The sequence below is a fragment of the Squalius cephalus genome (assembly GCF_949319135.1).
Source record: "Squalius cephalus genome assembly, chromosome: 3".
NCBI classification, from domain to species: Eukaryota; Metazoa; Chordata; class Actinopteri; order Cypriniformes; family Leuciscidae; genus Squalius; species Squalius cephalus.
The window spans coordinates 33,536,635-33,559,430 of record NC_137124.1 but is presented as its reverse complement, the minus strand read 5'-3'; the positions used below and the strand labels follow the sequence as shown (position 1 = coordinate 33,559,430).

The 22,796-nt window shown below is 37.6% G+C and overlaps 1 protein-coding gene across 1 annotated transcript in view; it reads left to right on the top strand.

The window, feature by feature from the left end:
* The first annotated feature begins 2,261 nt into the window (after positions 1-2,261).
* LOC307155437 (neural-cadherin) overlaps positions 2,262-22,796 on the top strand; it is a 314,766-nt gene continuing 294,231 nt past the window's right edge. Inside the window, exons 1-3 of the mRNA XM_079866045.1 lie at positions 2,262-2,484; positions 3,047-3,160; positions 4,243-4,316. Of these exons, the coding sequence (XP_079722171.1) occupies positions 4,297-4,316 (20 nt within the window). The 5' untranslated portion in view covers positions 2,262-2,484; positions 3,047-3,160; positions 4,243-4,296. The remainder of the gene's footprint in view (positions 2,485-3,046; positions 3,161-4,242; positions 4,317-22,796) is intronic.

Below are 22,796 nucleotides of genomic sequence, written 5' to 3'. Positions count from 1 at the left end.
ATCAGAGCTGTGTGAAGCACTTATATCATGGATGGATGCACTTTGATGGACTTCAAAAAATATAAAGCCATTCACTGCCATTATAAAGTCTGGAAAAGCCAGGGCATTTTTTAATATAATTCCGATTGTATTTGTCTGAAAGAAGAATGGATGACTTGAGGGTGAGTAAATCAAGGGCTAATTTTCATTTTTGGGTGAACTATCCCTTTAACTGCAGCGCGCCCTTGCATACGTCAGCAGAGAGAAGTGAGCTGTACTGTATTACAGGCAGAGCAAGTTATGACATTTTTATTAAAGGTTACGAGTTCAATCGATCATATACATGTACAATAAGGCCAATAACATGTATCAAGAAAATATGAACGATTGCAAATTCCATTTTTTCCCCCCTAGAATTTGTTGATCTTAAAGTGTCTGGACGCCAACACTTTGTATAATGTGGTGCCATGAGATGACAACACCTGTTCTTCCTACCTATCATTCAATCATCACTTATTGCAAATAATTAAATTATGATTGCAGCACTGAACAATTTATTGCTGAAATTGCACCTGTAGTTTTCAGCAGTTTGCTGTCACCAGTTTATGAGGCAGGAATATATTCTAATGTGGTCATATTCACTGAGCAGGTAATTTATTATGTGCTAGCAGATACATATCTACCTTGATCTGTAAATAGCTTTCTCATTCTTCAAGAGCTGAGGCCACATTGCTCTCTCAGTGTTTTGAATAAGAGATTACTGTGCCCAGCGCTACTGGCTACAGATACCGCCATTATCAACTGTGGCAGGAGACTCTCTCCAGCTCCCCTTGCAAACATTTCATAAATCAATCTCCACCGAACCCACTGGAGGTTGGTGATGCTCTGATTGAAGAGTGAGTTATATAGATGAATACTGATGAAATCATTCTAAGAAATAAATGCAAATGTCTTCGAAATGATAAGATTTGGATAGTCAGGCTAATATTGTTTTTCATTTAAAGGTGCTCTAAGCGATGTTGGGTGACCTCACTTCTTGCTGATGTTCGAAGTATTGTCAAACAAAACGGAGGCTAGCTCGACCCTCCCTCCTCCTCATCCCGTCCCCTCACCCTCCCTTCCGTCCCAAACAGTCATGAACCATTTAGAAAAACCAAATTGGATTTACCCACCTGTCCATCAAAAACAGAGCCACCTGAATGTCAGATTGGAAGCCCTTCTGCCGGCGGAGTTCTCGCAACCTTTTGAAAGCTTTTCCGATGTAAATTTGGGACTTCGCGTTCCTTCTCCTTTTCCCTATTCTTTGTTATTTGTTCATCGGCACGTCGTCTCTTTGGTTGTGTGTCGGCCATATCAAAATTCAAGAGAATATACAATTTTAACATTAGTCGTTGTTAGGACATCTCTCCTCTAGCTAACTTCCCTCTTCATGCTTCTTTCTCCTCCACTCCCCACACCCTCCTTCATGTGCACATGCACTAACCCCCCATCCCCCACCCCCAAATCATTCTTGTCGGTTATTGGCTGGAACACTATTTGCTATGTTTCGTGGCCAAGGCTGGGCCAGTTTGTTTTTCTTGCCGTTTGTGGAGTGTCTGCAGAGACCGCGTTTTTTTACAGTGTGTTCAGGGGACAGGCAGCTAGCGGATAGTGAGGAGATTTGGTGGATGTGACAAAAAATGTTTTGGCCTAAAAAATGGGTGACATCGCTTAGAGCACCTTTAAAATGGAGCAGACAGATTCTTTCTACGAACACTGCAACGGTCACAAATCACAATATGACATTATACTATGTGTGTATGTTTAAAAAACCAAACATAATTTAACATATAAATAACACGTTTCTAATAGCCCACTTAAAGTGTTTATTACAAATAAATTACTGAATGGTAGAAATTAATAAATGTAAATGAACAAAAATTTGCGTTGCATTTACAATCCTGTGAAAACAAACAATGCTGCCACACCGCAGCACCCCTACTTCCCACGCCCCGGCAAGAGAAAAAAAAAACGAGTTCGAAAGTAAAAGGCAATAATTAATTGTAGGTAAAAACAACATTTGCTTTTATTTATTTATTTATTTATTTATTTATTTATTTATTTTTAGATATTTTTAATGCCCACGTGATGCCGCGTTACGCAATGACGTAAAATAATAATCGATTCATTAAACGAACTGTTCGAAAGAGCCGATTCGTGAAGAGGGAACGCACACACTTGTTCGAGTCGACTTGAAGCGGCGCTGCACAGATCGGTGTGTATCATGACATCAAAGTACCGCGAGAGCGATCGAAAAGCATACGGAGCCGTAACGTGACTTACCTCGGAGACAAAAAACAAGTCTATCATATCGAGAATGCATTGGGGTTTGCCTTCAAAGTGGCTAGAAACTTTAGTGATGCTTCGCAGATCTCCTGAGCAAGTGAATGGCCATGTGCAGGTGCTGAGATTTGAGAGACGCGGTGGGAAAGGAAACGTTTTCGGAAGTTTCTCCCAGCCAGCCAGGTAGGTTATTTTGTTATTTTCATCCATCTGATTGTTCTTTTGTTTTCCTTTCACATACATAATTTCCCATTCTTAATGATGAGATAACTTGTTGAATGTTTACCTTGTGAACTGTTTTGTTTTGCCTAATTAACTTTAACATTATTTATTTTCGAGAACATTATTGAACGTACAAAGGTTTGTATTTATTTTTGTTTTCAGTAGAATGTTTATTTCGCACGAGCTTTGATTTGTAAATAAGGGAACATGTAGGCTATTTTTGGGTAGGCCTAGCTGAAAAAAATCTATCTTGTCAGTTCAAAGCTGTGCACACTTTCTATTTCTTCTAGCTACTAACTTCAAAAGTTTGTACATTTTCATCATATTTCTGAATGTGTGGTGAAATTCATGCATTTTTTTTCTTATTTACTACTGCAGGTGTAGGCTTGTGTTAAGTTTGATATGGACATGATTTGCTTGTATGTTAATATTTAACATGCTAAAAGTATGCCTAGGCTTAATTAATTTATTATTATTTTTTTTTAACAAATGTTTTTTTGGGGGGTGCCGACTGATGGGGCAGTGAACCCGAGGTCAGTCCGTAAGCTCCTCCTGTCAGATTTTAGGGGAAGATCGGGTCCATCGGAGACATCCAATGGAATTCTTAGGCGCGCCGAATAAACACCACAGACACAGTGTAGAGTACAATTGATCTCTTTTAATTCCTTTTATAATTGTTTTAATTTCCCTTGCTTTTATTTTGTGCTTATTTTCTATGCAAAACACTTGCATTGCCATAGTGTGATATTTTAATTAATTTCAATGAATAACTGTATTTTGAATAACTTTTAATTTTCCTTGCTTTTATTTTGTGATTATTTTTATTCCTTTCAATGTAAAGCACTTTGAATAGAGAGCCTAAGTCCCGCCCCTCCGCTTCCGGCTCATGGGACCTTATTTCGGAAAAAATATGTATGGAAGTCAATGGCGAGAGATAACTTATCTTTTTATTCCGTCTGAACTGTGCCCTGAACTACACATATGATGTTTGTCAATTTAAAAGGTAATTATGAAAGTCAAGAAAGTCGCAGTTTGTCATAAAACAGAAGAGTAACGTTTAGTTTTATGTGAAAATCGCTCAATGAACTACATCTCTCGTCTCGCACTATGTACGTCACAAGATCCGTTGCTCGTATGTGTGTATTCTGGCTCAAAACACTCAGGCATGACGGCGTAACGTTACGATTATAATGTAAGACTATAGAAAAAAATGACAGACGTTAGCTTCAGTAAAGTTAGCTTCATTCATTGAGAGAAAAGGTATGACGTCGCATGTGCGCCTTCTGGGTTTGTAGTCTTTGTAATTACGTATTTTCACAGTCTTATACCTCAGCAGGTTTACATCAAGCTGTGACTTTCTTGACTTTAAAATGTATCTTTTAAATTGACAAACATCATATGTGTAAATCAGGGCACAATTCAAACGAGATCAAAATATTTGTTGTCTCTCGCCATTGACTACCATACAATATTTTTCCGAAATAAGGTCCCATGGTGGTCGACCGGAATGGGAGGGACTTAGGCTCTCTATTGCCATAGTGTATGAAATGTGCCATGTAAATAAACTTGCATTGCCTTGCCTTGCCTAGGCTTAGAAGATGTAAAACATTATTTTATAAGAGTATGTTTCATTACGTGCAGGTCTTATGACCCTTTTTGAGAAAAGCCTCAGAAGAGACTTTGGCTATAAATGATGTAGGCTCATCTTGTCCGTTCTAGAGCCAAGAACAGAGGTGACATTTCCGGAAGATATGGACAGAACTGAACTTTGAAATGATGGACTCTGCTGTGTGGTAAGACTGTGTGACTAATACTGGAAAAAAAACCCCAAAAAAAACAAAAAAAAAACCTTTGATTCACAGCAAAGAAAAATAACTTCAAAATCTCACCTTCCCGACTTGTGGTTTTTCCCACTTTTTACACCACTTTTTTCATGCATATACTTTAAGTTTATGTATTGTAGTTGTGGACCGTGATCAATGCCAAATAAATCAAATATCATATTGCCTTTACTGATTGCCTCCTCCTGTAGAAATTTCCATTGAAGAACTCCCGTGATACTGATGAGTTGCACACCCGTGCCATTACGCTGGCAGGGCAACATGACATGATTTCCCTTGCTTTCCCTGTCAAAGGTCTTTTTTCTTTCTGTTTCTCCCTGCATTTCTCAGCCTTTCATCTTTGAGCATTTGATGGCCCTTGATTATTCCCTCTTTTGAGATCCTGTCAGTCCCATAGTCTCCTGTTCTCCCTCTTGCTGAGATGAAGAACCATATAAAGCTAGTTATAGGAAGCAGATATGCATGTATACAATTTGACTAGTCCTCATCTAACCATGGCCAAATATTTTAGATTCATAAATTCAATTGCTTAGTTTGTGAAAGGGTCTTCTTTCCAGCTCTTGTTTTGCACCATTAAGTTTTAGTGAGTTAAAAATGCACGTGTGATACAAGTTCCCTTTGCAAAATGATGGCAATTATATATCAATTACCTGACTTCCATTGTGAGAGAAATTTGATAGTTGCTCTGAAGGCAAATGTAAATGGTAGGAAAGAGCAAATTTTGAGAGCATTTAGTTTTCTGTGAATCCACTAATGCTGAACAGCGATATCATTTAGAATGCCTGGGTGTATGGAGTTATTTGTATATGTGACACCAATTATTTTGTATGGTTTGATCATGTCAGTAAGGCCGTGTGTCCACCAAAGCATTTTTAGCCAGCTGAAAACGCCTAGCTGTGGGCGCTTGAGAGCATTTTGGAAGCGTTGCGTTTTTTTTTTCAGTTGAGACACTTTGCTTGTTATGGTACGGAATATCTGCAAAAGTGTTACTAGTATCTCATTTCACACATATTTTGTTTCTGTGTTGATTCTATATTAAAATGTCGATACAATGTAATGAATTTTCTCTGGCTCTTGTTTTAAATGATTTTGTTCCGTTATTATGCTTGTTGTTGTCATCTGCTGACGTTGTACAGAATGTGGCGGTTGGTCGGTGTGGTATTAGTCCCGCCCCTTCTCTATTGTGATTGGATGGTTGGGTAAAAAGTGACAGTGATGAGCGCTGCATTTTACCCAAAGTTGAACATTCTTCAACTCTCGGCGACCTGTAAAAAACGCTGAACGCTCAGTGCTTCAGCGTGAAAAAAAAAAGCGCCTCGTTACGCTCATGGCGTTTTAAAAACGCGGCACTCCTATTGAAATTAATTGAAAAAATACGCCAGCCGCATGAAAAAACGCTTTGGTGGACACAAGGCCTAAAGGTGTGTGTTAGTGCAAGCGCAAATTACTTTTTGTTAAATGTCCCATCTTGGTTTTATTTCATAAATAAATGATTCTATGAAGCTCTTCATCATTTAGTCATGAACAGGAGCATTTTGAACGCCGATAGCCGTTCTGCGATTCTTGCCATTTTGACTTTGTCTTTAGTAAATTATGTAAATGTGTTGAAGTCAAACGTATTAGTCAGCTGTTAAAGCATTCATTGTGACTTTGTCTTGTAGAACAGCTTCTAAATTAAGCAAATCATGTCAGATCAGTTTTTTTAATGGCTGTGTCTGACATTAGACCGTTCTCAGTTCACAGTTCACAGTGCTTCTGTGGTTCCTCTGTGTGACAGTTGTTTTCTACAATTCTGTTGTGATTGCTGGATGGCAGACAAGCCGAAAGCTGTGTTGCTTAATTTGCTGTTTGTTGATTAGCGCTAGGGGTGGGCGGTATGACCAAAATTCTGTTTCACGGTATGACTAATTTTATTTCACGGTAACGATATATTTCACGATATAGTTATTTATATATGTAGTTATTCTCGAAAAATTTACAAAAAGGGCTTTGTATAATAAATAAACCCATATACTTTAGAAATGAAAAGTACTTCACCTTGATATTTCTTTTTCTTTTATTTGGTAAATTATTTCTTTGGTAAACTATTTTGATAGCTAAATATAGTAAACAAAACACACTCATCAACTTTTAGATTAACTGCCCCCAACTGATTGATATTAAACTCATAGGTGTAATTAAACTTTAAATAAAGTGTTGCTGAATAATTTTTCAATCTCATGTTATTGCTTTACTTCAATCAGTTTATAATATCTTAATATTTTATATTGAACTATTCTATTCATAATAAATTAGTTACTTCCTTTTAATTTTGTAGGATATTAGTAATACTAGTTATATTAGTGTTCCCCGGTACATGTTTGCCATGTCTGCTGCTTATTATGGGCTACTGCGTTTTTAAAGAGCTTGTTTTGCTCTTTTTGCTATATCTGGCAACCCGTCACCTGGAGCTTTAATCGAGAAGTTCAGAAGTGTCAAGTTCATCAAGTTCAGAAGTGAGTAGAAGGAGAGCAGCAGTATGAAAACCGAACAGCAGCTACTGTTAGTGTTGACTAAGTAGTTTAAATTATACACACCTTCCTTGTAACTGCGTCATTATTTTACCATAGCTGGTGAACACCGACACACCGCGCTCCCTCTCAAGACCTATTTATACTTCTGCGTCGAACTGCCGCCGTAGCTACGTCGTAGGCTGTGTGTAGCGCGCGTACCCTTCGGCATACCCTGACGTGCACCTCTCCAAAAATGTAACAAAGCGTCAATTCTACGCGGACCCAAGCGCTGTGATTGGTCTGCCAGAACCCCTCCCTCGGGGTTTCACATCCCTAGGTGCGCGTCAACGCGGACAACGACGCAGAAGTATAAATTAAAACCAACACGTTGCCTACAGCGTATAGGCTCCGGCGTAGGTCCGACGCAGAAGTATAATGCACGCGCGCGTGTTTTGCGATCAGTAAAATGCGATCGGTTAATTTGAGTGTCAAGTTGTAATCACGTATCGGATCAAAGGAAGATTTTATCAGCTGGTTCAGTTGCCAATTGTTTGGAGTTGAAAATATAGAACTCGTGCTGCATATTTAGTAAATTTGCCTCAGATACAGGATTATACATTCGCTTCAACAAGCAGGTTGTTCATTACCAACCGCTTGCGTGTCATCCTGAATGCGATTTTCGTGTTTAAAAAGTAGCTATGCATAAGAGACGGAAAGATGCATTATTTAAGGTTATTTCTATTAGTTACGACATTTATATATGAACTGTTGTTGTCAAGTAAGCTTCATGCTTTCCCCGTTGCGAACGTGCACTCTGTAGCCTAGGGGTGCTGCACTGCTCTAGTTGACTGCTGCGCCTATTTCCCCGAAAATATCACGTTAACAACAACCCTTTAGAAAACGTAATTCCTTTGTGGATCCTCTTGATCTGCTTTCTCAATGTTTCTTTGACAAATTTCAGTGTCAGTCTCACGCATGCTGCACGTGACCACGCCCACTTATTTACATGTCGCGGTATCACGGAATATAAAAAAATCTGTTATGGTTGACATTTTCTACCACGGTAACGATATATACCGTCATACCGCCCAGCCCTAATTAGCACCACCTGTTGTATAGGGGTGAGTTTCTTTTACCAGATAAATATTAATTTTGGTTTTGGAAACAGAAGCATTTTTCTTTTTTTCTTTTCTTTTCTTTTTTTTTTTTAGAATAAAATGCATTGTATAAATATGCATTATATTACAACAAGATAAGCAAATAAGTAGTACAGTAAATGGTATAATTATAATAAGATGTACTATAAAAGGATAATTAAAGTCCAATCCGATCTCACAGTCATAACTGTTTTACAAGGTGCCGACTTTGGATGAATTCGTATTATGTGAGTCGTATGAAAACGGATACATTTTTAGAAAAAACTAAGCATCATGCTCCGCCCCTAAACATAAATATCACCGTCATACGTTTTCGTACACAGATTGTTCAAAAACGTGTGAATTAGAGATGCAGTAATCGAATCTGAGAAATGCTCAATACCCAAACAAAAAATTTTGTGACTGTTGTGTGTGCTAAAAAAAAAGTGTTTGTACATAGTCCTGGCTGTGATAATAGGATAAAAACAAAGTGGATCTGACCTATCAGACCGAGCACCACAACACACTTGTAGCCAATCAACAGTAGGGGGCGTGTCCACTCATAATGGGGGAGGAGAGAGAGTGAGCAAGCAGGACATTTGAAGAAAGACTGTAGAAAGTGAGATGGCTGAGATATTACCAAAGAGGAAGGTCAGAGGAATATAATTGGAAAAAGATGGATTACGATCAGGCAAGAGCTATTATCCATGTTTATATTGGAAACGCTTTCCAGCGCTAGAGAGACCTAAGGCCTGAAAACAGACACAGGTTACATTGTTACTTTTCTTGTTATGTTTCACAGAACCAAGATGTGCTGTTGTTGTAATATTAGCTGTAGTAACGGGACAGTTTTTGTTGTTTGTCTGGATCAAAGTATTATACAGTATGTTATACAAAGGAGGTGATTCTTTTTAGTGGCTATTAGGGTGTATTAAATTATTTAAAATGTATTTTCTGGTGGTGGCAGTAAGAAACAAACAAGGATGATGTCGTGAAACAACTTGGATTTACTAAGTTCAGGAAAGCAATAAAGTGAGAACATTAAGTGTTAGTGGGGGGAAACAAACTGTGTAGTACTTACAGGATACATAACATTATGTGCACAGATAGTGTATTTCATTATGTATGTCTTTTTCTGACCTGTTGACTTGCCCATTTTCTGAATGTTCAAAGGCACAAATGACAGAAACAAAACTGATAACAAATTACTAATATGGTGACAAGAAAAAATGGTTAGCATACAATAATTAGCATGCTATAATTAGCAAACCAACGTAATAGGTTTGACTTACAGCAATTAGCAACCGTGAATTGCCAGTTTTTTTTTTTTTCAGTGTCTTCAATGTTGAATTAATGTCTTAAAAAAAAAAAAAAAATTCTGCAACAGGTATTGGAATCAGCCAATTTGCTTGCAAATTGTTAGTTGCATCCCTAAAAACATGTCTTTTAAAGTTTTAGGCCTGCCTTATTTGCTTAACACTTTCAATATAATGTAAGCATTATGCTGAATACAGTCCAAACATGACACCAGATGGCTGAAGTTTCACCCTTGCATTCATTTATAAGGATGTTTCTGTGAATTGTTGTGTGCAAATCAACCGTCCTTAAGCCATTCTCTGAATGAATATGCAGTGGATGTGGTGCAGTTATATGGTAAATTTGTGAAGTAAATTATATGTAGACATTTTTCTTTCTCATAGCATGACCAGGCAAGTTCCACCAGCCACCTGTGTTTTGGTTTTGCATGTCACAACCTCACTCTCTCTTATACCGATTAATAATGGACTAAACTACTGCCTCTGACATTTTCACTTTCCTGCCATATTGATTGAGAGATATTCATCTCTGCAGGGCCTGGTGTTGCTGTCCCCATTTAAACGCCCTAAGAAGTGCCTGGCAGTTGTCCTATCCGTCTTATCTGATGGCAACAGGCATTTGTTTGTGTTAGTCCACCGAAACCCGATCACACTGAAACAAATTTTCCCATTTCAGTGGTTGAAAAGGGAATTTGGACTGCTCTCTTGCATGTCGGTGGTTATTTACTCTTTACTTTTTGTTTTATTCTTTATTTTTTTAAGTGTTCTGGACATGTAATTCAGGACTCTCTGTGCTTTGAGTGAGTTAGTTGACCTAAATCAGATGTTGGTGATTTTGATTCCCTTTCAACTTTTCTCAGAAATAAGGAATTTTGAAGCTTCTCCTCATCTCATCAAACACTTGTTGCTTTTATGATCGCAGGTACATATCAAAGAGAATCCCTGCACTGGTCTGTATGCAACAGCTCAATGTTTCAGTCAATACACAGGGCCAATCAATGAAACGGCAGACTTTGAAGTGGGAAATCTATGAAATGAAGAGCAAATGAAGAGCTTTACATCATTCCACGCATGTCATTGCGCTGCATCACAGCCTTTATCTCTCGTTTCTGACATGATTCCCTTTTTTGTCTCACTCTGTCTTTTTCTCTTTCCCTGTTCTCCTGTCCTGTTTCTCTCTGTGAACTCTAGAAAGGCTTTATTCATTTTACAGATTCAATCAAGGTCAACAGAGTCACTGCAAAGTTGTTCAATTTCTGTGTCTCATAATAATGTCAAATTAGTATCTGATTCAATGACAATTTTTTCTTTTGCAATTTATGCGTAGTGGATTGAATACACCTTTTCTACAAAGATCATGTTTTTAATTTCTAAATTGAAATGGATTTTAATGTAAAAATCATTTTTATGTAGCCTATTTTAAAGTAAAAAATGTCAGGGTCATACAGCTGTCCTTGTATAATAATGAAGAAAACAGCCTCATTAAAGTTAGCATGAAATGAAAATTCAGTTTTTTTAAATGCTTGTTATTGATCTTATTGCAAACGATTCATCCATACATATTTCATTTTTAAGATCATCCAGTGAAAAAATAGACTTCTCTCTGGTGATGTATGCCGGACTTTCTTATATATTAATTTGACATTTTATGACAAGGCAAGATTTGTTGAGTTAGTAAAATGTCATGTAGTGCGACCATAGACTATATAAAACAAAGGGCGTAGTGTTTGTGACGAGTCCTGTAGGTTTCTGAAGAGCCTTTTTGAAGGCCAAAGTGGGCAGAGCTGGTCGTTGCCATCTTGGTAGCGCGCCACCGCGCTTCACTCCAGGATAACCGAAAATGGGCAAAGAGGCGGGATTAGTTGAGGTGACGTGACAGCCAACAGACAGCAGACAAACGGCTAGTAGTGACAGCAGCGGCAATCCACCTGTCACTCAAGTGGCCACTCCCTTAATTATGCAGAACTTTAAGTTATAAAAAAATTCACCCCCCTCAACATTGTCATGAAGGGCAAAATTAGCTATCTAGACCAAAAACACTTTTTGTACCAGGCTGTAAACATCTTTTTTTCTGCTGTAAAGTTGGGGGCGTTTTACCATCTATGGGGGTCTATGGGATTGACTCTCTTTTGGAGCCTGTCTCTCAACTAGCAACCAGTTGATGAATTGCGGTTTAAGTCACTTCCGTGTTGGATTCAAGAGAGAGACCGGAAGGTAGCCGCTTGAGTGCGACTCCCCAAAAACGTAATGATATATAATGATTTCGTAAGTCATGATATTCATGAAAACCTCTTACTTGTCATTGACTTGTTGTAGACAGTATTGTGACCCAAATTGCGTTTCTGACCTGTTTTCTCTCGGCACCATTTTCTTTCTTCTCTAGTATACAGTGAAATTGGTGACTGCCACAAACCTCTTTTAAAAATCCCTCATGGACCTACGTGATTGGCAAAATATTGGTTCCTGTGCCGAGTCAGTGTCCCTTGACAGCCATATGCTTTGCCATTTGATGGCTTCCCCTCTGCTCTAATCCCCACAGATGTTTAGGAAGTCACTTTGAGCGGCCAGGTAATCGCCTGCCACTAGCAGCGAAACCCTACAGTACTTCATTTCGCCCGCTGCTAATTACAAACAAAACATGGTTAAGCCATGTTAATTCACTGCCGGCGGCAAGGCACACACAAATAAAAGAAAAAGGCGCAATTACAAGGTCTGGTCGGGAAGACTCTTGTTCCCCTGATATGGGCAGATGGAGGAGGAATTAAACTAAAGCTAATTAAATACAGCACTGATAAGTGAAGGAATCTTCCCTTTCTTCCTCCTCTTCTCCAACACTCACAGGAGAGACAGAAAATGGCGCTTTTAAATTGTAAACCCTTTAATAAATGGGGTCTTTCTTTAATACTCTTTAAAGTAATTTTCTCTCTCCTCCTTTCTCCTTTACTCGCACTCTCCGGATGCTTCTTTGTAATGCGCACCATGTTTTTTTTAAGCATTTCCAACATTGTAAAGTGAGCTGGAGAACTGTCAGTGTGCGAAGAGCAAACTCATGCTAGCGGCATCTTCTCAAACCCACAGAACGCATCTGATTATCGATCTGCTTAGCCATTATTAATCTGGACTCTGAATGAGGACTGGATCAGGTGAGAGAGGTTGTGAATGCATTTATCATTGGCGCTAATCCTGTCAATTACTAATCCTTGAAAATTTATCAGCAAGATGGCTGTTTTTCCTTTTCTCTGACGGCGTCTCTGGAGAGTGATCACCGAAAAGCACCTGATCAAGGCTATAAGCCAGCAAATCTCCCTCGGTTTCAGTTCTTAAATCATGACAGAGAGATCAGAAGTGATCGTGGGGCACTCTCAGAACACTTCATGTCCATATGGTGATGGAAATGTGGACATGTGTTCTGATTACTACTGAGATTGCTAGATTAGTGTGTAATCTTTGCTCGGAGGCGAGTGTCTGAGAGAAAGCAAACGGTTGGTCCCACTGATTGTAGGTCAGTACTTCTGAAATCCCCTTTTAGGGGATCATATGCAGTAAGCCTCTCTTAGGGTTCATTAGAGTACACAGCTTCCAATGTTTATTTGCAGTTTCTAGATAAGTCTAAAAACCGATTGACCTTATTTTGAATTTTAACTACATTGAAATTATTTTGTGTATTAATATTTACATGGAACACAACATGTTTTTAGTTTCCTTTCATTTAAGCAACCAAAACCAAACTGGAGGGCATGCAATTTTGGTTTGCAATGATGGATGGCAAAAAAAAAAAAAAAAATGATTTCACCATTTTTTTTACATTAAATAATTTGTTTTGTTGCTTGTATCTTAAGAAATATTACAACCAAAACCGTGGTCAAAGCCAGCACTACAAGGATCCAAAATAGTGTTAAACCTCTGTTACATAATCTGTTTATTACTTAAAGAAAGGGATTTTCTATAATTCTGTCCTTGATAAATTATTTAAAATACTTTTTCGTATCCCAGCTTAATAAGCAGGGATGAGTACAAGTAAGCTATTCATAGATTGATTTTTCCCTTAAATAGTAAACACTGTGGCTCTCGGAAAACATTATTTTAGTAAATTTTTTTTTTTTAGTGACACCTACGGATACAGTAATGGCACAGTTCAGCTTTAGAGTTGTAAGCCATGTTGGCTTTTATTAATTTTACCAAACAAGTGGTACAAACAGTAGTTGTCTTGTGATGAACAATGTGTGGTTGTTTGTGGCATGTAGTGTCTGACGATTTGTTGTAATTTCAAACATGCTATGAATTAAAAGAATTTTAAAAATGTCATTAATTTCAGTGCTGGCAGAATCTTCAAGGTAATTTTATCTCAACAGACTATAGTCTCAGACTGTGTTTCTGTTGTCTTTGGCTTCAGTTATGATTTCAATCAATTTGGCTCATTCTTTGTTCTTAAACTTTGCAGAAACTTTTAAAACGGGCAGCCTAGAAAATACGGCCGCAAACAATTATATATAATACATAAACTCTTGTTATAGCATCTAAAATATAGCATGCCAGAATGAAGTGAATAATGCCTGGAAAAGAGATCAAAGTCAAAGAGTCCAATGGGTGAAGGACGGAGAGAAAAAGGTGGTAAAAATGTAGTGCTGAGCATGATACGAGAAGGGAGATGAGACTTTCATATTAGCCGTGCCTTTGTTCCACAACGTCAGGCGCTAGAGAGGCATGGCTGAAAAATAGAGGAAAAATCCCTTTAGAAACAAAACTCCTGGAATCTTGGAAATGCATTCTACATTATTCTCAGTAGTACTGAGAAAACACAGTTCTTTTCTCAGTAAGGATGATGTTAATTAGGAGAGCTTAACTTGCTTGTTGCATGGAGGTCTCCGAGTGCTCAACAGCTCATGATGTTACCACACTTGAGAGCAAAATGGATTTCATATTCCTTAATAATTTATTAAGGGATGCATATATATATATATATATATATATATATATATATATATATATATATATATATATATACATACAGACAAACAAACATACTCTTACATGTACAGATAGAAACACAAAAAATATATTTCTGAAGCTGCTGGAGCTTGTGTCAGTTGCCTCAGGCCTGTAGTTTTCTTGAGAGAGACCAAAATATGAATAACAATAAAAGGAAAAATAAATAGTCATCTCAATATTCATTGCTTACTAGTAATTCAAATTTCTTTTGTGTCCCCCGGCCCCTCATTTGTGTTGTTTGTCCCACAGGATATTGAATTATAGTCTGTAAGACAGTTAAAGAAGAGTGTTTAACCTCTCTGATTTATTGTTCTCATACTGTTCAGACCTCTCGCCATTCTTCTCTTGTGCTCACGAAAATTTCATTGCTTTGTTATTGGACTTCTAAATTAGAGGCTTTGACATTTGCAACAGCTGTCCAATAATGGCATATAGATTAGTCTATAGTTGTTCCCATGCTTCAGTCATGGAAGTCATTCGATTTGTTTAGATTAAAACGGCCTGTCTTAGCTGACTAGGTGATAGCATTTGGAGTTTTGCTGGCAGACATTTTTTTTTAAATGCAGTCGATCTTAATTCTTTCTTTTTTTTCAGCTAATGAGTATTAACAGTCACCACAAACAGAGAGAAGATCTTGTCAAGATGAAAGAACCGCCATGTAAAATTGAAAGTCAGTTTTGTAGTATTATAAATAAGATGAAGGGGGTTAAAAAATTATGAACATCTTTTAAAGCCTGTAGCCCTCTGGCCATAAAAACAACTAGAGCCAAGACTGCCACACACACTACCATTCAAAAGTGTGGGGTCAGTAAGGTTTTTTTCTTTTTTTTTTAAGTACAAGAAAATAATAATTTTATTCCAAGCACACATTAAATTAACCAAAAGTAACAGTAAAGACATTTACACAAAATATAAGCAGCACAGATGTTTTCAGATCAAATGTTTCTTGAAGCAAATCAGCATCTTATAATGATATCTGAAGGATCATGTGACACTGATGACTGAAGTAATGATGCTGAATATTCAGCTAATCCTTCACAAGAGTAAAAGTAAAATATTTTTTATATTATTGTTTTTACTGATCAAATAAATGCATCCTTGGTGAACATGAGTCTTCTTTCAAAAACCTTAAATACACCAAACATATAGACATAAAAAAAAAAAATAGGACTGCACAATTATGATAAATCATTGATCATTAATTTTTAATTATTAAAGAACCGCTATAAAGCCAAAACAATCTTACCTTAAATTATACGTTTATCTCTGTAAAGCTGCTTTGAAACAATCTCCATTGTTAAAAGCGCTATATAAATGAAGATGACTTGACTTGCCAACTAATCACCTTTATTTATATAGCACTTTATAATGTACAATACAAATTGTTTAAATATGGCTTTACGGTAGCCTAATAAACAGGAAAATAACATAATTGATGCAAACTTCATTAAATATGATACAAATTCAAATTCTGCTGTAATGCAGCTCTACAGAAGACAATAGTGTCATTATTCAACTCAATTCAGTTGAGTGTTGATTCAGTGTTGATTCAGTTCAAAAACTGTGCACAGTTGAATTAATTCTCTCAATTCAATTCAGTGTCACATCTCTCGTTTCCAGTGTATGATAACATCTACATTGCAAGTAAATACAAAGCTTATTTTCGAGGGTTAGGTGATGTTCTTTGTCACTCGTTTCTGTACACCACCACAAACTGAATTAAGGGTACGTTTACACGACAATGATGTACAAAAAACAGAAACTTTTTTTCCCCGATCCGCGAAAATGACTAAACGCATTTTGTAAAGAAAGACTACGCGCCTGCACACATACACATTCTTTAACAGGGCACTCGCACCAAACCCACATGCCTAAGACTAAACGCATAATATGCATGTGCATGCCATCACCGTTTTCACAGATTCACGTTTTGTACTTTACATGGAGACGATAACTGTAAAAAAAAAAAAATTGCACTTTGAGATTAGGACGATTCTAAGGCTATATTCACACTGTCAGTCAGATGGAAATCTAAATTATTGACTGTTCACACTGCATCACAACTGTTCAGATCTGATTTGTGTGTGGCGCTCTTTCGTTTTCTGGAATATCTGCATTGGTTTCTATGGTAATGATGCATAGAAACGTAGGAGGCTGGTATATGAACAGCTTTGTTCCATATGAATGTAGCTCAAAAAACGCATTGTAAAAATCTGATTCAGGTCAGACAGGGGGTCTCTTCGGCGGGATATCAACCCCCCTCCCTCGCACTGACTGAGAAATATGTTCCAATTTTCAAAGAAACAAACATTTTTCCTTGAAACTTCAAGTAAGTAAAGTGCAGAACTAATATATTTTCCCTGACAGTGTCCACTGGATGGCTTCTCTCCAGCTTGAATCAGGTTGGGCACCTAAGGTCATGTGTCTTGACAAAATAAGGCACAGTCAGACGATAAATGGATGTTCAGGTGTTACCCCAGAGTAGACTGTACTGAAAGTGCTAAGGGCAGAGTGGAGAAAGGTGTGTAATAAGTGCAGAGTTTTGAGTGCTTAAGGTTGCAGTGGAGCAGTAGGCTGGAGCGTGAGTGGTGTGCCAGACCACACACAGGCTCTGTGGTGCAGTGCAGTGCAGTGTTCATGTAATGCCATCCTTATGGTCTCTTGCAGCTTTCATGCTTATTTTGTTTCCAACATTGATAATATAAATGTTTATTGATCATCAAATCAGCATATTACACCGTGTCCTCCTAACTATACGCAATGCAATACGATTCCAGTGACAAGCAATTTGTCTGTCCACACCAGACGCGACATAACTACAAGACGCAACAAAATCAATCAAACATTACAGCCAATCAGAAGAGCGTGTGGGTCCCTCTTGGATAAGTACAAATTTGTAAATATAACACAATTTTAACATTATTAAAAATAAATACTGAGTGCGTGAAACAATCTTTGTCATAATTCATTTGTTTGTTCGCATTGAGTTTAAACGTTCTTTTTTTCAAGATCCAAGGTGAATTATCCATTGTCGCTCTCAGTATTATAAAGGACACACAATGATTTTCAAACTGAATAATGAATAATTTTATGAATATTTTTTTTTTTAACTTTAACTTATCATTGTCATACTTCAAAGACTGGAGTCATGGCTGCAGAAGATTCAGCTTTGCCATCACAGGAATAAATTACATTTTAAAATGTATAAAAATGGAAAAGTTATTTTAAATTGTAATAATATTTAGCGGTGTTACTATTTAAATTTTGACTATAACTTTATTTTTCTATCTAAATACTATTCAGTTTTTTTTTATCAAATAAAGGAGATTGACAAACTTTTGAACGTTAGTGTGTATATATACTTGTTACTAGGGCTGGTCCGAATACCATTTTTTGAGCTTCGAAGCTTCGGTAGTAATGAACATCGAATATTCGAAGCTTCGGAGAGAGGGGGCTGAACATATTCTTCTCTCTAATAAAGGCAGGAATCTCTGTGTCTGTCTGTCTGTTTGCATTTTGATTATTTCGAGAACCGTTCATCCAATCGACTTCACAAGAGAGTGCAGTGTCGCATTTGGTGCAATATAGATAGACACACGAGATGCGACACGTTCAGAATGAATAAACTTTTAATAAACTACAGAACAGCACGAGCGGGAAGCGGAGCACCTCACGCGGGCAGGGCTTATATGCTTCGAGAATGGACACTGCACTAGTGATATAAAACGTATCCGGTTACTAACGTAACCTCGGTTCTCTCTAGAAGCGGTCTCTCGTACTGCGTAATATCTTACGCTAGGGGAAAATCTCTTTTCCGCGAGATATTGAAGCCAAAAATTATCCTTAATTTTGAAATAATGTAAAACGCGTTGCGGCAGCATGCAGACATAGGCAAGACGGCTCGCGCGCCTATTGGCTGCCCTGCGGCAACTGCAGCAGCCTATCGAGAGAGGCCCCTCGTGACATCAGATCCAATGAGGGCGTTTTGCACCCACTGCGTCACGTCCCGCCGAAACGGGCGTGGCTTGGGCCTATAAATACAGCTCGACAGGCTGATAGAATCAGATTTTTCATCTCATCTCAATGCGTTTTACATTATTTCAAATTTTTTGAAAGATTTTCCCCTAGCGTAAGATATTATGTAGTACGAGAGACCTCTCGTAAGAGAACACACACACACACACACAGGTCTGTTAACTTAAGCAATACTTTTAATAAGGTAGTCTAATATTTTTCTGACTTACAAATTACTGACACGGTAAAGGGAAGATTTAAATAAAGAAAAAAGAAATAAAAAACCCCCGAAATTTAAATAAAGAAAAAACAATTTCAAAAAAGAAAAACGAAAAATGAATGAACTGTAGGCTAATAAATAAAGAACACGGTAGCATACTTTCAATAACAGCATCACACATTTCAATTAACGAACAGTTTAAATAAAATAAATGAATTCCCTTAGCCTATATAGAATAAAACAAACTGTAGCCTAATAGGCTAAACAGAACAATGTCAAAGCAAAGCAGCTTAACCCAAAATACAAGCTCAGGCATGCACTTCTGTCCATACAAACTCCGCTGTTCTGCGCTCTAGCCAGAGAACACTCCAGTTGCAGGAACACTTTAGTAGGCCAAGAAGAAGCAAATATATTTATTAAGTATAACGAGGTTGGGTTTCTTCAACTGTCCATCCTATTAAAAATGGCTAGGCTATATAAGATAATTGTAAAAAAGATTGTATTTCGCCAGATTTTATAGTATAAAACATTTTCAAGCGCGAATGAGAACCGTTTCGAGGGGGATGCCAGGTGTGCAAAAAAACAAACAAACAAAAAACGAATATTCGAATACCAACCCATGCACCAAACGAATATTCGAATATTCGGTCCAGCCCTACTTGTTAAAATTTTTTTAATTACTTTTTAGTGAAGGCTGTACTCTGTTGCTTTAAAGGAGACATATCATGCTTTTAAATCGTTCCTTTTTACATATAAATCATACATTTGTAGTCTATATAAAGCAGAACTGCAATGCTTGGGTCTGAATTCCTCATTATTATAGCTCCACAGGCCCCTTTTCTACCCCTTTTCTGATGTGCATCTGAGAGCAACTCGTTTTGGTGCGGTCTCTTTAAATACAATTGAGACACTTCATACCACGCCCCCTCTCCAGGATGCAGAGGTGACACTCGGTTCAACTCCACCCCGTTCGGCCATTTTTGTAGTTTGATAGCAGAGATACGATTATCTAGCGGCACAGAAACTTTTTATTCACACGTTATTAACAAAATGTCAACAACGGAAGACTTGTCCAGCCAGCCTTACATGTTCGAGCCAGAGTCGGAGCCGGAGCGAGATGAAAATGAAGACGACGAGCCTGCAGAACAACGTCTTCATATGGATCGCAATGGTGTGTTACTGTATTTACACATGAAACTTTGGTCTTCCGACCTTTTACCACCGTGTCGATTTATTTTGATTAATATGTGCGAGGGAGAGAGAGCAAGACAGCATCTAGTTTGGAGACGGTGTCTTGTTTACATTTCCGCCTGGCTCGCGCGCGACCGGGTGCGAGCGCGCGCGCGACCGGGTCTCTCTCTCTGCTCGTTCTTTCAGTTAAACATGCGCCCTGTCACAAGCGCAGCAGTTAATCTACATTAGACCGTGTAATGAAGCGTGTGGGTTACTACATCCAACAACCGAACATTTTAACTTACCCTCTCGTAACTTCTGCATCTTTTAGCTTGGACTACAAAATTGCAGCGAGAAATAAAAATGGCGGATTGCTCGAAGTGTTGGGCTGGAAGTCAATGTCCTTATTTGGCAGTTCCGCTGCAAATACTGTGACGTAATAGTTCACAAAACGTCATAGATAACAGAAAAATCGGAACAGAATAAGGCCAAAATAGAATATAAAGATATCAACGAAGCACCTGAAGAGAATAATTTCAACTTTTCTGTACTTCTAAACACTCAAAATATACAACAAAATGCATTTAAGGGCTAAAAAAGTGGATTTAGCATGATATGTCCCCTTTAAAGAACAGTATGAAAATTCATATTGGAGTTAGCTGGTCTATTTAGCAGGGAAAGTAGAGAAAACAAACCCTGTTAGCTGTAGTTATGTTTTAAAGCCCCGCTGTGGAAAATGTGAAACAATCCTCTGTAGACAACCGTCATCAAAAACCAAGCTCTCTTGTGATTTGTGCTGACCTGCCTGGCAGTATCCAGTAAGCATGATTCTGCAGCACCACTGAATGATGCACAAGTTTCTCCAAATAAGTTCACTTTCTGTAATGCTGTCATCCAGGTAGCATTGTGTTTAAAAGTATCCTAGAGCGTTGATGTGGATGCAGTGCCAAAAACAGCCTTTTATAACACCACACTTGTATAGCCACTTATGAATGTTAATAGTCAGAAATACTTTGGACTCTCTCTCCATATCCATAAGCATTCTTCCAGCAGATGTTCTGGTGGTTCAGTGTAATTTATTGAGGGTGTAGAAAAGAGAGTGTTTTTGGTCTTTGATATAATGTTCCCACTGCTCAGCCGGTAGGCTGCATTATATTGCTGCCAAGGTTATGGCTTCAACTCCCCATGATAAAAAACAATGTATGTAATGAATTCACTGTAAATTGCTCTGGACGAAACTGTCTGCCAAAAAAATAAATGCAGATATTTATTTTGCCAATACAGTAATTTTTATTTTATTTTTTTTGGCAAACAAACAACTGGAGGGACCCATTCAAGCCCCAAACCTCCCATGCTTTGTGAGATAATGCATGGTTGTGCCAGTCAGAATCTCAAGCAACTTATCAAAGTCCTCAGGTTTACTTGAAAATGAATGGTGTACACATTACCATTAAAATGTTAAAGGTTCATAAAATGAACCTTTTTTTTTTTTTTTTTAAGTATCATCTAATGTTTACCAAGGCTGCATTTAATTGTTAAAATAACTTGTTTTTATTGTTGTATATTTTGCAATTTGCTATATTGTCAAGATTTTGCTCTAGCTTAATTGGAATTTAAGAGAAATAAAAACAATAGCTGTGTGATTCAATAGTTTCTTTAAAAAGAAACAACAGAAAGAGTGAAACAGTCTAACACTTCATCCCTGCCCACGTTTTCTTTTAACAACACGTAGTCTTTTGCAGGATGCAGGATAAAAAAAGCACAAGACTTACACATATATTTTTACTATAAGAGGAAATCTATAATAATTTTCAAAATCGAATACCAACCCACCGAACAAATATTCGAATATTCGGGTCCAGCCCTACATGGAACAATCAGTTTTGTCTGCATATCACACTCAGCATTTTAAATGCAGATTAAAAAAGTTGATAAAAATTGTACTGGGAAAAGTCAGTACTGTAGTACACAAAGAAAATGGTCATTTGTATTTATACAGAACATTTATTTTTGCAGAAATGTGCTATAAAATATATATAGAAATGTAAACTGAAAATTCTCAGTAGCTCTTTCATTTTTATACACTAGGCCCTATCATACACCCAGCGCAATGCAGCGCCAGGTGTGACGCAAGTGTTTTCTGCTAGTTTCAGTCCGACGCAGTTATCATTTTCACGTCCTGCGTCACGTTGTTTATATAGCAAATGTATTTGAACACATCTGTACACCAATCTGATTGTTTTTTTGCACGTTACGCCCAAAACGTACCCATTACTCATTAAGAGAATGGAGACAACACTTTTAGACCATGCGCTGGGCGCGCAGACCATTTTTCCCGTCGTTAAACTAGCAAAAGTGGATTCGGACACACCCTAAGTGTACTTGCGCCGTGCGCTTTAGACCATGCGCTTAGATTGTTAAAATAGGGCCCTGAGTCTTTCTATAAGCAGTACAAAGTTTTATAAATACCGAGGTCCCAAAACTAGATTTTCCTGATCTACACGTGCATTTAATCTGTTTGAAGACCAAAAAAATTGGATAACAGTAGCTTTAAAAGCATGTCCGTCGGGCAGTGGCATAAATTCTTTGTCAAGCAGATGTTGCAATGAATGATCCACACTACAAAATGGAAATGCAGAATCTTTATGCATATTGTTGATAATACACAATCACATATTCCAAACAGGAATGGCCTTAAATGAGAAATGTTTCAAGGATTATTTTACATAGATGTTACAGTTCAGTCAAACTTCTGCAATCCTTCTGTGTCCAGAGGCAAATGAACAATTTGTATGAGCATCAAAGATCAGTTTCAGCAGCTTGTTTCTTTCCTAAATTAATCAATATTTTTGGACTGATCTGTTTAATTTATCAATTGCTCACGAAAGACAGTCACATGTTGTTTCCACCTGCTGGCTTAATGAGCACATTTACATGCATACAAGTATGCTGAAATCTCACAAAAATCAGCTTATTGAAATAACCTGTTTTCCGGGTTTACATGCAAACCAATTACCCGACAAGGCAAGTAAACCATGTTTACCAGACTTTTATTAATACATTATTTAATAAATTAAGTTATTTCCTTGTGG